This window comes from Carcharodon carcharias, chromosome 11 (assembly GCF_017639515.1).
Source record: "Carcharodon carcharias isolate sCarCar2 chromosome 11, sCarCar2.pri, whole genome shotgun sequence".
Taxonomy (NCBI): domain Eukaryota; kingdom Metazoa; phylum Chordata; class Chondrichthyes; order Lamniformes; family Lamnidae; genus Carcharodon; species Carcharodon carcharias.
In genome coordinates, this window is record NC_054477.1 from 35903522 (window position 1) to 35918602 (window position 15081).

The following is a 15081-nucleotide window of genomic DNA, read 5'->3' on the forward strand; positions in this document are numbered from 1 at the left end:
TGCACACCCTTCTGTATCATTGTGTCTACTGTTACAAGTTGTGAGCTGGAGCCTCTGCCTGTGCTAACTGTCTGTATATGTGAGGCCTGGTTACTGCTGTGTGGTTGTCGACTGCAGCCTACATCCTGACAAAAAATGAGCACTGGTAAATGAGTGACCTGATACTGGCACTTATTTTTACTCACCAATGAATAAACAAAGTAGAGACGTCCAAGGGGCTACAGTCCATACTAGTCCAGCATCTGGTCGGTAGACCATTTCAGCTGTGCCGTTTATATATGCACCACCAACCCAGGTTGCTGCAAATGGATGCAAAAGCAAGAACACTGGAAATTCATCTCCTTATTTAAATCCACGAGGAGAAAATAAACTGTGAAGACTTTGGCGTAGTTGAACTTATATACTAATAACAGCATAATTGGATATTGTAACATTGCAAGAGATGGTTAACTTCCATTCTTTGAATGAGCATTAGGGAATGCTTTACCAAATGCTAAGCATTTAGAGTGAAGCTGTTTCAATTAGCCATACAAAAAATGTCATACTATGGCGAGGTACATCTTATATTGTACATTTATGTTAGGATCTCTCTTTATAATCCAGACACAATGATGTTAATACAAAAGCAAAATACTGCAGATGCTGAAAATCTGAAATAAGAACAAAACAAGTCAGAAAAACTCAACAGGGAAAGGGAATCGATCTGAAACGTTGAAACTGTATTTACAGTTATTACTCTGTTCACAGATGCTGCATACCCTACTGAATATTTCCAGCATATTTTGTTCCCAAAACACAATGATGTTGTTTGCTGCATTCACCCAATGCTGAAATTACTTAATTGTCTATAAAATCAACAGAAGATTGCATGTTTAACATTGCATGTATGTGAATGTGCAGCTTTCAATTTGTATAATAATAAAAAATTATATTAGCACCTTTGCATCTCTATCACTTTTTAGGTATTTGAATAGCCAATATTAACCAAGTGACCTCTAACTCATTACCAATCAAGTGTTTACCATTTCATTCCTGTGTCTTAGCTGTTTCCCTTGTCTTTGTTTTTGTTTCAGGGTGGATCCAAATTTTTCAATTGTTTCTGGCCTCTGTTGTAGGCCAGCAATACTTCAGTGTAGAGGTTCCTGTATCACTTTTCCCAGTCCCTGGTCTTTTTCCATCTGGCCTTTGGTCTCTCCCCATCTAACCTCCAGCATCTCTTTGAACAGCCCCAAGCCATATCCTTTCTCCAGTTAACTTTGAAGCCAGCACACCAACTCTAAGACTCCCTTCCATGCATGTTGCTTCCAATGTGCAGCCACCTGTAACTAGACAGTCCAAATGGACCAAATCTCAGTATATTTTTCTGTCAGTCTTTCACCGCCCTGCTCCCTTAGGATCAAACCAGTAAAATTAGCTCCACTTTAGAAGATTTTTAGAAAAGTGGCCTCTCATTAAAATTCATTTTTATTTATGTCCAAAGAACATTGTTGGAGATTGGGCAGCATCATCGGTTTGCCTGAATTTCTAAATACCAAAGAAACCAGTTCGGCTTCATCTTGACAAAATATATTAAAATGATAAGTTGAAATATCCTGACTTTGTGTTGTAACAAATACTGGATTTATAAGGTTGTTATGTTTTGCAACTGTCTCTTTAATTTAAGTTAACATGGAGGAATGAAGGGGGTCATATGATCTGTTCTGAATTCTGCCTGACAACAATCTTGGGTGGCTTGGTTGTTAAAGGTTAAAGTGGGGCCCAGATTGTTTTATTGGGAAGAGGGTGTTGATGTCGATAATGACTAGAGTACCTGTGATGATGGTAGGTAGACTGTTAGTCTCCAAGTATCACAGGGAGGTGGTGGAATGTCAGCTTTTATAAATGGTTATATTTTAAACTGTCTACCTAATTTCAGATGGAATGAAATAGGAGGTCTAAAGGATAGCTAATTAGCATTTCCATTGGCTCCATGCCCCACATGATTCACAAAGCCATGGAGAAGAGCGATGTCATTAGGAAGCCATTTTAGGATTGGGTTGCAGATTTTCCTAAGACATCCCTAAACCTCACAGACACAGTCAGCTTTCAAGAACCTGAGAGATGGAGAGAGAGAGAGCAGAGAGATAGAGGCAGCCAATCTCTATTTTTCACCACGCAGACACCAAGTTCATGAAGATTTAAACAAGGCTGCAGGATTCACCTAACTTTGGTCAGAGGGAGGAATCGCCAGGGTAACTGTCACCATGAAAGTCAGTTTGGGGAGTAGAAGCTACCTGGATGGAAATGGAAAAAGAAAGCAAGCCAATGGATGCTGAGTATAGCTTTGGACTGGTTCCTGAAGAATGAAATGTCTACTTAAGGGACAGAATAAAGTATAATTGTGGAGGGGGATTTTTAGTCATTTTAAAAGTTAAATGGGGAAGCTTTCCTGTAGTTTAAAGTATAAGGTGACTACTGAAATAGTGTCTATTCAATGTTGTTTATCGTTTGTGTATTATAGTAAAAGTCTTAAAACTTGAAACCTTGTCTCTATGGGATCGTAACAATGTGCTATGATAAGTCCATGATTGAGACTTATAGAGCAGAGTTTTGTCTGAGTCCTGTTTCACCCTGTTACTCCTGGCCTCCTTGTTTCTTCCACCCTTGCAGTGTCCAAGACCCATTCCTCCACACTCCCCTCACTCCCTAGGATGATTCTTTGCCATGGCCTTCACATTGGCCATTGATAAAAGCTCTTGACTCCTGCATCCCCATTCCTTTTTTTTGCATCAGTTGGTCCAAGGTGCAAGAACATTGCCAGACCTTGTCCTTGCAATGGCCACCTAGATCTGTGTGGAAGCCCAATCTGCCCATTCCCTTCAAGTTCCAGCGGAACACTTCACAGTCAATAAGTCACTGTTGTTGTGTAGACATTGTTGTTAAATAAATGAATGCAGCAGTTAACTTGCCCAAGGCAAGATCCCACAAACAGCAAATGAGAATAGTGACCAGTTAACCCATATTTTTTTTGAGTTGAGGGGTAAATGTTAAAAAATCAGACATGCACTTATATAACATGTTTCATGACCTGACGACATCCTAAAGCATCTTGCAATGAAGTAATTTTTTGAAGTGTAGTTGCTGTTGTGGTAAACAAGGCTGCCACTTTTCACACAGTAAGCCCACACAAACAGCAATGTGATAATGACCAGTTAATCTTTTTCTTGAATGATTGCAGGATAAATATTGGCCAAAACACCAAGGATAATTCCTGTTCTTTCTCAAAAGTCTACTATGTGACCTTTGTCCAGCCACCTGAGAAGACAGATGAGACCTTGGTTTCTTGTCTCATCTAAAAGGTGACATCTCTGACTATGCAGCACTGTTGGAATTGAAACCAGAAGCGCTCCCTGCTAATCTTCAAATATTGTCATGGGATCTTTTACATCCATCTGAGAGCAGGTCAGAGGCTGGGAATCCTGCATTGAGCAACTCACGTCCTGGCTCCCCAAAGCCAGTCCATCTGCAAGGCACAAGTCAAGAGTGTGATTGAATACTCTCCATTTGCCTGGGTGAATGCAGCTTCCACAACACTAAAGAAGTTTGACACCAGCCAAGACAAAACAGCTCACTTGATTGGCACCCCATCCACCACCTTAAACATTCACTCCCTCCACCACCAACACATAGTGGCAGCATTGTGTACCATCGACGAGATGCACTGCAGGAATTCACCAAGGTTCCTTTGGCAACACCTCCCAAACCTCTAGCAGGACAAGGGCAGAAGATGCATTGGAACACCATCATCAGCAAGTTCCCCTTTGAGTCACCCACCTTCCTGACTTGGAACTACATCGCCGTTCTTACATTGCAGCTGGGTCAAAATCCTGGAACTCCCTTCCTAACAGCACCTAGGGTGCACCTACACCACATGGAGCAGCGGTTTAAGAAGGCAGCTCACCACCATCTTCTCAAGAGCAATTAGGGATGGGCAATAAATGCTGGCCTAGCCAGCGAAGCCCACATCCCGTGAAAGAATTTAAAAAAATAAATCTGAGCAGGAGCAGGCCCTTGGTTTAATGTCTTATCTAGTACAATGCAGCACTCCTGCACTGAAGGATCAGCCTAAGTTATATATTCAGGCTTGGAATTGGTCTTGAACCCACAGCATTCTGATTCAGAAGAAACAGTGTTAACACTGAGTCAAGTTGGCAGGGAAGGAGCAATTTTTTCATTTTGCACTTTTGGTTGGAGCTCTTCCCAGTCGCCTGTGTCAGAAATTAATGGCTGGAAAATTATGGGCAGTGAGGGCCCAATTTGCCAATATGTGTTTTTGTCTGACCACACGCCTCACTGATGTTCAAAGCTGGAAAATGATCCATTACAAATCTAATAGACACTACAACTGTCTGGATAGTTTAAAAGAAAGATCACTCTACCTGTGGTTGTTAGAATGCCAAGGGTGATTCCGATTTTTCGTCCTGCTATCATTACCATTTCAGGACCTTCACCCTCGTATGTTCTTTCAACTTTTTTGGCTCTCTTTGCTGCCCAGATGCCGACAGTAAGAATAAGCAGATAAAAACTGGCCATTGACACAGCCCCAGCAATATTTATAGTCATGGTGCTTTCTCCTATAATGCAAAATAAATAAACACAAACAGCCATTACAAATGCAATGCAATTTTCAGCAACTATTGTAACTGCTATTACTCTAGACAGCATTCTTAACATTATTATATAAGTTGTCAGAGACTAACCTTTGGTAGAAGCCTATAGAATGGCCAATATCTCCACAATATCCAATATATGTAGGGTGGAATTTTCCGAGCCCGCTGGTGACGGGTTTGATAGGTGGCATGCGGGGAAAATATGGCGGGACCCACTTCACAACGGTGTGAAGGCAGGTCATGATCTTCCGCTCAGCCCGCTGACCACAGGCCACGTTTCTCGCTATCGGTCGGCGGGGAGCTAATCGTAATACATTAGCCTATAATTAAAAGGCCATCCCGCCAGGATCTTGGAACCCCACCGTATCGTCCATCCATGTCGGCAGGAAAGCGCACCAACGTGTTTCACAACAGCACGCAGGCGACGTGCACTTGGCAGCCTTCACTTTGGGGGAACTGAGGTGAGAGGGCAGCAGCGTTCTCCATGGCTTGCCCATTAATTACAGGCCTCAGGGCTGCCGGGGTGGGGGCCGGGGTGGGGGATGCAGGGAAAACTGATGCCTGGCTCCGCAGGCAACTGCTGAGGGGTGGGGCGGTAGGGGGAATAGGTGCTGGCCAGCCTCAGTGCTGCCCTGGCACTGCATCCCACACACAGGTGGGGGGGCAGAGTAAGTGAGGGAAGTGGCCACACATTAGGGACACCTGTATAAACTGACCATCCCTCTGCAACTGAGACAGATCAGACGCAGCCACAGTGATGTGATTGGGGTCAGGCTCCTAGCCTGCGCTCTTGCAATCAATGCAGAGGCACCAAAAGGCCACCAAGCGCTCCACACCTTACCCCCCAACTCCGCGCCCCCACCCACCCCCGGCACAGACTTCAAGTCTGCCACCTCTTTATTGGGCTGCGGAGCAGTTGGACTGCACACTTTGTACAATCTCCACACCAATGCTGGCCATGTAGCAGTCACTGCTGGAGGTGCTCACAGCCCCTTGCAATCTCAGCATCCTGGTTTGGACCAGTGTCCCCCATGTCGCAGGTTGACAGGGCATCCATGCAGCGCACACATCTCTGGCTATCTGAGGAGTGTCTAGCACTCTCTGGGAGGCATTAAGGGGTGGTTACACAGGGTCAGGAGAGGTGCTAAGTACTGCCATGATAACCATGCCTCTCTCTCTTTCATACTGCAGGAGGACCAGGTCAGGATCATGGATCCTGGTGACCGAGCTGTGTGCTTGATGGCCTACAGACACCATAGAAGACAGAGGAGAGAGCGACTGAGGTACCTAGATGTGCAAAGGCAGAAACAGCAACTTCATGAAGAAGGGGCAACAGGGGCTCCCGCAGACGCTGCCCAGGAGCGACAGCGAGCCCTGGCTGGTTGGCAGCTAGCAACACCCAGGGTCTACAGATGCCGTCTGCATTTCTGCTGATGACTGAGAACCAGTGTTGCCAATGACTGTGCATGTCTAGGGACCTGGTGGCTCACGTCTGCCACTTTCTGCAGGACTTGGCGCCAAGGGGACATAGAGGGCATCCACTGCCAGTGGCCATGAAAGTGACCACAGTGCTCAATTTCTATGCCAGTGGCTCCTTTCAGGTGACCTCTGTAGGATTTCACAATCTGCTACCCACAAATGTGTCCATGAGGTCCCATCTTCTCCATGGCACCAGGATGCAAGAGCCATTAGATTCTCCCTGATCTCAGGATTCCCACAGGTGCAAGATGCAATTGACTGCGCTCATGCTCAGGTCTCCATCTCTATACTCAGTGGACTTCATCAGCTACAAGGGCTCACTGAGCATGCAAGCTGGTTTGCGACCACCAGAAACGCATCCTGAAAGTATGCATACAGTTTCCAGGGAGTGTGCACAACGCCTACATCCTGAGATCCTGCAGTCTTCTAGGGTCCACAGAGGCTGCAGGGCTGGCTACTTGGGGACAAGGGCTACCCGCAGAGGCTGTGGCTGATGACACTCATGCGGCGGCCTCAGACTGCAGCAGAGAGACGCTATAATGAGGCTCACGTAGCAGCTCGCAACTTGGTGGAGCAAACCATCGGGATGCTGAAGATGAGGTTCCAGTGCATGGACCGGTCTGGTGGTGCCCTGCAATACACTCTGCAGAGGGTGTCACGCATCGTCGCTTTCTGCTGCATCCTTTACAACCTGGTGCTGCAATCGGGAGACGAGCTGGCTGAGGAGGAGATGGAGGAACCGGAGCTCTCCTTTGATGAGGAGGATATCGACGGAGATGAGGGTGAGGGGGTCCTCGGTGGTGATGACGATGAGGATGAGGCTCTCACACTGGCTAGACGAGGCAGGTGCACTCGGAGGGCCCTCATAGCTGCCAGATTTGTGGAGGATGATGACAACATGCAGTGAGGTGTCCCCGTAGATCCTTACATTGCAGTTGTGAACGTTTGACTCCAGTCTGGCTTATCGCAGAGCCAATTCCCTCTGTGAGAATGCTCCTGTCATGGAGATGCAGTGGAAGCCCTAATAATTACTCGATCACAGGGGGATGATGACAATAAGCAGTGAGGACACGCCATATATCTTCATATAGCATCTGAGCCCTTATCTCCACCTGCTGTGGATCAGAAAGTGCCATGTGCTCACCAGATTGTGATCCTGAGGCTACTCTAAAGCTAAAGTCCCACCGAGGTGTGTGTCTCTGCCAGCTCCACACATTTAGCCAAAACTCCTGCAAAATTAACTTTGATGGATTGGACATTGTCCGCAGGTAGCTGAAAAGCATCTCCCCTGCCACACCCTGTTCTCTCAATTCTCACATGTCTGCCATTCCAGGGGAAGACAAAGGAAACACTTCAAAAACACTCTGCAGCACTCACTTAAGTGCAGCAGCATTGACGTTAATGACTGGGAGGAGCCTCCTGGACAGACACAGGTTCTTGGCATTACCAGAGTCTGAAGGAAGCCACATGATTAAAATTTCCTCTTTTAGTTTTAGTATTATTAATTTTAATTAATTTTATGAATTTTTCTGGGCTGGTGGGTGAGCACTGTGACAGGACTTCAACAAGGGTGCCTTCAGATTCCTCTTCAGAGGTTTCTTCGAAGTTGCTTGGAGGCTCTGGGTTGTGGACTCCATCAACTGCTTCTCAGATGTGCCTGCGAAAGCAAGGGGAGATAATTAGTGCATGGCAGTGGCCTGTGAAAGAGGACACATCACTCACAGCATGGTTGTCTGATGGATGTTGCAGTGCTGGATCCTCACTTGGTAGAGCAGCGCCGACCTCACCGTCAGCACAGGACTGGTCCAGATCCTCACTGGCTAGCTGGATGGCCCTGTTTTCGAATTCTGTCAGAACGTTGAATTCTAGCATCCCTCCACCTGTCTGTGACCTTTCCCTCCTGTTGTGAGGCAGTTTGTCCTGCATGGATAGAGATGGGGAGAGTGTATCAGGATGCCTGCTGGGCCAGATGATAAGTATGCCCAGCCTGTGTGGGTGTTGAGTGGTCCCATGGACGGGATGAGGACAATGACAGTGTGTGTGAAAGAGTGAATGGTGATATCACTTGCACTGGCAGTGAGGGCCCTGTGGATATGTGATGGGTTTATGAGTGTTTGAGTTGGGAGTGATGAAAAGAGTTATTTACCCTGGAGGAATGGAGGAGATCATTCATCCTTTTGCTACATTAGTGGCTGTCCTCCTCTGCAGGGCATTTGCGCTGACCACCGCTGCCACCCTAGTTGGGTTGGTGACATTGCTGCCCATCCTGCGACCAGAGCCGGGGTAGAGTACATCCTGGTGGTCCTCAATGGCATCCAGCAGTCGCTCGAGGGACCCATCATTGAAGCAGAGGGGCTGCAGTCTTTTTGCTTTTGCTGGCCATGTCTCCCGGGCAGCGGTGGTGAGCTGGTGGCGATGAGCGCTTTGCTGGCGGCTGGTGTGATGCAACAGCGGGGTGATGGTGAGTGGGCAAATGAGAGCCCACTCACCATGGAAATGGCATGTTTCGCTGGAGTGAATATATAATGAGGCGGGCTCAGGAAGATTATGAGCGGGTAGGACTCCATTTTACCTGCCCGCTCCTGGACTTAATGCAATTCTGGGAAAATTTAGCCCGTAGTCTTTTTACGTTGTGACTCGAGCTTAGAATAAATGTTGTCTTGCACTTATTTCATAACCTGACATGCTTAGCAAATTAATAAATCAAATCAGTAGTAACAATGTGGGAAACTCTTTAGTGCATTCACTTTGAGAATTATAGAAAAAAAAGTGTGGTATCAACAATCTACATGATTTTACAGAGAGTACATGTGACCTTGGTGTGAATGTACCTTCTATAACGTCACATAGCTTGCTGACACCGCACCTTTGACAAGGCAATCCAACACCAGATCAGCTGCATCATCTCAGCCTTCTGTAAAATATGGCAATGAGTGTTTGACAATAAAGACCTCCGCAAGCCAATGAAAGTCTGGGTGTACAGAACAGTTGTTGTCACAAGTCTGCTGTACTGCAGTGAGACCTGGGCTAATATGAGTGACACATAAAAGTGCTAGAGAAATTCCATCAGCAATGCTTCCGCCTCAAGCTCCGGATTCAATGGGAGGACCGTTGAACAAATGTTAGCGTCCTTTTTGAGGCCAGCTCCACACATTTAGCCAAAACTCCTGCAAAATCAACTTTGATGGATTGGACACGGTCCCCAGATAGCTGAAAAACATCTCCCCTGCCACATCCTGTCCTCTCAACTCTCACATGTCCACCGTTCCAGAGGAGGACAAAGGAAACACTTCAAAATCACACTGAAGCTCTCCCTTAAGTGCAGCAGCATTGACGTTAATGACCGGGAGGAGTCTCCTGGACAGACACAGGTTCTTGCCATCACCAGACCCTGAAGGAAGCAATGTGTGATTAAAATTTCCACTTTTACTTTTAGTATTATTAATTTTTATGAATTTTATTTATGTCTCTAATGCTACATCCATTGCCCTGGTGTTCCATTTTCCATGTTTTAAATTCCAATAATACTATTGAGTACAGCTTTCTTTTAAAAGGAACAGCCAGTTTTTAAGAAAAGCTGCACCATGTGATTTAAACAGAATGCTGGTCAACCACCGCTATGCGCAGAGGCAGCTGATAGTGCAAAGCGGAAGCCAGCAGAAAGGAAGACGCTAATTGGCCCCAATCGTGCAAATGAAGTGGGAGCACCAAAAATGAATGCTGCCCACGTCCAATTTTTAGTCCTTTAATTTTCATTTCCATATTCTGCTCCTTCCTAGACTGGCTTTCTAACGCAGTGTTGACAAGAAGCACCCTATTCCCATTCATTTCCTGTTTGTCACAACTACCTCTATACCTTCTCTTATAACTCCATTTTATGGAAGATCTAAACTTACTATGTCGTGTGTCTTATAATAATGGGATTGAAATGGTAATATATATTCTGGATAAATAACAGGTCATTGTAATCTAATTGAATACAAGAATGACGATTGCAGATTAAATGCGCCTCTCATTTTCAAACTGAGGCTTAGGTGATCCATAAAAGCATCAGATTTCTGTATTTGTTAACTAATTGGCACATTAGATTCGTGAGAATGGACCCAGGAATGAGGAGCTTTAGTTGTGCAGATAGATTGGAGAAGTTGGGACTGTTTTCCTTGAAGAAGAGAAGGTTGAGGAGATTTAATAGAGGTATTCAAAATCAGAAGGGGCCTGGACAGAGTAGATAGGTAGAAAATATTCCTATTAGGATCGAGAATCAGTTAGCACAGAATTATGGTATTGGGCAAAGGAAGCAATGGAGACATTAGAAGAAACTTTCTCAAGCAGTAAGTGCAAGGCAGGAGAGAGTGGGGTACAAAAGAGTGCTGGGGAGAGCGAGAGTTCACTTGGTGAACGACAGGAAACTTGAAACTAAGGCATTTATGTGTGCCAACCAGTCATTTTTTCATATGTTTTAGTTGAAGGGATGGGCATAGTGGTGGGAGGTGAAGGATGAACCTCTACCTGGCACCCCTTCCCCACTCAGCCCATGTCTTTGACCATATACTTTTGGCCACTCTTTAGCGAGAAGCAGCTCAGATACACTCCTGTAGGCAACTGGCACAATGGCAATTTCACAAAACTCCCCCTCACCTTGCCAAGCACACATTTCTTTAAATGCTTGGGGTTAATGCATGGTGTATGATTACTGTTAGTGTGTATTGTGATGGTGCTCGTCCTTTGCGCTGGTATGGGATATGTACCACCTAAACTAATATATTTAAATGATTGCATTGTGCAAGGAATAAGAGTGCTAGTTGGTTGTGTTATGATCCCAGCTGATGTTGCTACTGGACAAGCCAGATTCCAGGGTGGAACCCAGCTTGATAGATCCTAACTTTTGTTTTTTGTTATGAATCGTGGAGGGCAGCTGCTGAACAGATTCACAGGAGTCAGCTGATGAACTTTTAATAAAATAATTAAACATTCATTAAACAAGAAAAGATGAACTGTATTACAATACACTTTCACCCACAATTATATCTTAACAGATATATACAGATTTGTAACATAAGTTACAAAAGCTATCTTATACTGTCATGTTCACAATAAGTGCACAGTCCATGTAAACCAGTAGGCGACCTGTGGTCAGGCACACCACACTCCGGGTAGAATTTTCCATGCCCCCTGGTGTCGGGCGTGTTTGGCGGTGTGAGCAATGTGGCTAGAAGGCCAAAAATCATCCAGTTTGCAATCGTCCACTCTACCTGTCAATTTCGGACAGGTTTCCCGCTGTCAGACATCGGGAACCTCATTGCAATACATCTGCATATTATAAGCTCAGCTTGCTGGAATCATCTCCTGATGCTGGATAATCCAAGCACAGCTAACATGTTTTGCAGCTGTATGTAAGTGATGTACACCTGGCGAGCTGCACTTTGCTCGGGACTTCGAGGTTTGTTTGCCTAACTTGCTTGGTCACCGGTGCCAGGCTTTGCAGGCAGCACCACATCACTTTCAGGGGGGCTCTAGGGCCAGTCTCTATCTACGAGACCAGCCATAAGATGGGGGTGGCTTCTTAATGGCTGCAAGACTAGGGCTTGCTTGGGGAAGGGGGAGAAGAGGCCTCAGGCAAGGGAAGTTGCTGCAGGGCAAGGGCTGTTCTGGGGAATGGGATATCCCAGGGTGTGTGGGGGCTCAAGTTGATCTGTGCAAGTGGGTCCAAGATGGTGAGGGCTGAGGAGACAGCCTTCAGAGGAGATAAGGCCAGATTGAGATGTGAGGGTGTGTGAGAGAGAGTGAATGGTGAATGGTCCCTTGATCGAGTAGTGAATGAGATGCTTTTGAATGCATGATGGGCTTGTGAGGGTGTGAATTTAGAGTGATGAGATGGTTGCCTTACCCTGGCTGCACGGATGAGACCATTCATCCTCTACCTACATTGGATGGCCAACATCTTCTGTGCAGCAGTAGCACTGATCACCACTGCCATTGCCTACCAAGCTGGATCGGGGATAGAGGACATCAGGGCAGGCCTCCATGGCAGCCAAAAGGTGCTCGAGGGACGTGTCACTAAACCGGGGTGGGGGGGCTGCAGACCTCTTGCCTTTTGGGGCCATGTCTTCTGGGCTGCAGTCACGGGCTAGAAGCACTGAGAGGTGTGTGTGCGGCTGCAAATCTGTAAATCTGGGACGATTCTGCCCTCTGAAACCAAGTGACAGATGCCATCCCAAACAGATACTGTGAATCCCTCATTAACACCCCCCAGGCACTTGTCACAACGTGAGCCTAGTGGCCTCACTCAACTCCGTCTTTCACACAAGGGTTTCCAATCTCCATTCTTGAATAACTTACTTTGGAATCTTCTCCAAAACAATGTATCTCTTGGATGCTTTCCACTAGGATCCACCTCTGGGGTTTCGAACTCTCCATCTGTTGTTCCTCTCCACTGGATCACCACATGCATTTAAGCTTTGCCTTCCACGCGCTCTCTCTCAAATACTTGGTCATGCCAACAGAACACTATTGCTTCACATGCCCATAGTAAGGAGTCACTAACCTTTGGTGGTCTCTTTGGATAATCTGGCTTCTCACAAGCCTACTTGCTTTAAGCCTGCACTCTGCAGCTTTCTCCCTTTAAGCTCGGAGTCTTTCTCTCTGCTCCTTACTACTTACACTTAACAGGAGCTTTTCTAGATTCCTGTTTTTCCTTTGACTAGAGGGTCTTCTTGGGACTTTTTCTGTCCCACTTCCTGGTTTCTGGGACCTTCTTCTGTTCTTATGGGAAACCTACTTTCTGCAGTTTCATTGGGCCAAATAGCCTCCTTCTGTGCTGTAACAATTCTGTGATTATTTGTGTGGTGAAGCCTAATAGAAGAGTTTTCTGCAATAATAGTATCTGTTTCCTCTGGGCAACAGACACTAACTTTCAGAAATTAGCATTTATTCTCCAGGAGTGTGTCAACACTTGCAGAGTGATTCCAACGAGAGAAGTTTGAAAATCACAGCCTAAGGGTCACAGTGAAGTTTACAAGTTTCAATACTCGTTCATAGATAACAATCTTAATAATTACTTTATCATAATTCTTCTCTTCGCAGCAAGCCTTTTCTACACTTATAAACAAGCAAATGTTTTAAAGATATTTCTTTAGAAACCTAATATTGATTCCAAATAATTATTTCAACCCTTTAATATTACACATCTCAGAGCCTGATTTTAACCGGAACTAGCCTCCCATTATTTGTAACGTTTTTCCTATGTTCACGTTGTATACTCTTTCCTGTCAGAGAGTAGACAGACAACTGGAATACAGACCCAGAGCAGCAGAAGGTGTGGTAAGACTATAGACTGGCCACTATTGTCATTTAAAATTGCTTGAACATATTGTTCATTTTCATATCACAAAGTGCTTTGAAGCTCACAATATCCTGGTAGATAGTCATCATGATGTTTGGTCAAAAAGATCTATTGAAACACAGCTTTTACAGACTGTCGATGACCTAGCTTCAAGTCTCAAAATGGATGAAATTACTCACGTGGCAATACTAGATTTCTCCAAAGCCCTTGACAAAGTTCCTCATGGAAAGCTTTTGTCCAAACCTCACTACTATGGAAACAGGGGGATATTATTTAACAGGATCTTGCACTTCCTTACCAACAGAAGAAAAAGAGAGATGTGTGATGGGAATCATCCTCTCCAAAAGTTGTCCTCTCTGGGACGCCCCAGGGAACAGTGATGGGACCTTTACTCTTCTTGATACACATAAACAACTTTCCCAACAAGTTAAAGAACAGAATGTGACTTTTCCAGATGACTGTGCAGTTTACACATCAGGGAAAACTCAAGATCTATTCAATTCACTGAAAGATGATCTTCTGGAATTCCAAAAATGGAAGGACGAGGAGATGGCAAAAAGGCTATGTCATGGGCATCACCAATAGATAGCTTTAAGTTCTGTAATCAAACCCGCCAACAGGTACTTACACAACCTGGAGGTTCATCTTAAAAACAATCTTCAAGGGGGTTTCCACGTTCAGCAGATAACATCCAAAGCAAACAGGGTACTTGAGTTTCTGAGGAGGGATCTTTGGTATTGCAACAAAAATATCAGAGTTATAGATTACCAAATATTACCAAATGTTCATCCAATCCTGGAGCATGCAAGGTGCGCAGGGGATTCTTATATGATAAGAGATATAAATAAAGTTGAAGTGATCCAAAGACACAAATCAGTATGGGAAACACTCTAGTTTCAGATCCTTGATCAAAGATTAGGAATGGAAATCACTACAGCAAAGAAGGGAGAAAAATAGGTTGACCACGTTCAATAAACTATGGAATGGGCTGGTGGGGATTGACAGAAGCAAATACCTGGTGCCCTCCGGCAATGACAAACCACGAGGTAACCATCCACACAAAGTGTAAAGACCATTTGTTTCCAAGACAGTCTTTCTCCCCAGGGACAATCCCATAATGGAACAAACTGCAAAAAGAAATAGTCACAGCCTCATCACTTGAAAACTTCAAGACTTATCTTTAAATTATTTCTATTTATAAGTTTTTCATTATCAGGTCACCATTTCAGCAGGTCATGCCTGGTTTAGCTAGCGCTACCCATATAAATGTTGATGGAATACGAATGTTAGTCTGTGATGCCGGCACAACTAAAGCAGCAGAAACAGAAGAGAAGAAAGGGCATTACTGCAAGGCAACATGTTGCAGAACTTTGAGAGAAGGGGTAGATTTGAGAGAGAATGGTTGTTGGATGGAGAAGAAGGGTTTCAAATTATTTTTTTAGTGAGGAGGGGAATGAAAATGTGTTTTGTAGGAAATGGGGATGGAGACAACTCTGAAAGGAAGAGTCAGGTTGATGATGATAACAAACTAATTGGAGAAGAAATTAAACTCCATGATCAAGAGCTGGAAAGGCAATAGAGTGTGCATGTGATGGGCTTCAAGGATGGAAT

General features: G+C 45.0%; 1 protein-coding gene across 1 annotated transcript in view; it reads right to left on the minus strand.

The window, feature by feature from the left end:
• The window catches only part of LOC121284353 (high-affinity choline transporter 1-like), a 45303-nt gene extending 32731 nt beyond the window's left edge, over window positions 1-12572 (minus strand). Inside the window, exons 1-3 of the mRNA XM_041199767.1 lie at window positions 12468-12572; window positions 4419-4613; window positions 186-299 (exon numbers count right to left, since the gene is read on the minus strand). Coding sequence (XP_041055701.1) covers window positions 186-299; window positions 4419-4602 — 298 coding nt within the window. The 5' untranslated portion in view covers window positions 4603-4613; window positions 12468-12572. The remainder of the gene's footprint in view (window positions 1-185; window positions 300-4418; window positions 4614-12467) is intronic.
• Between the last annotated feature and the right edge of the window lie 2509 nt (window positions 12573-15081).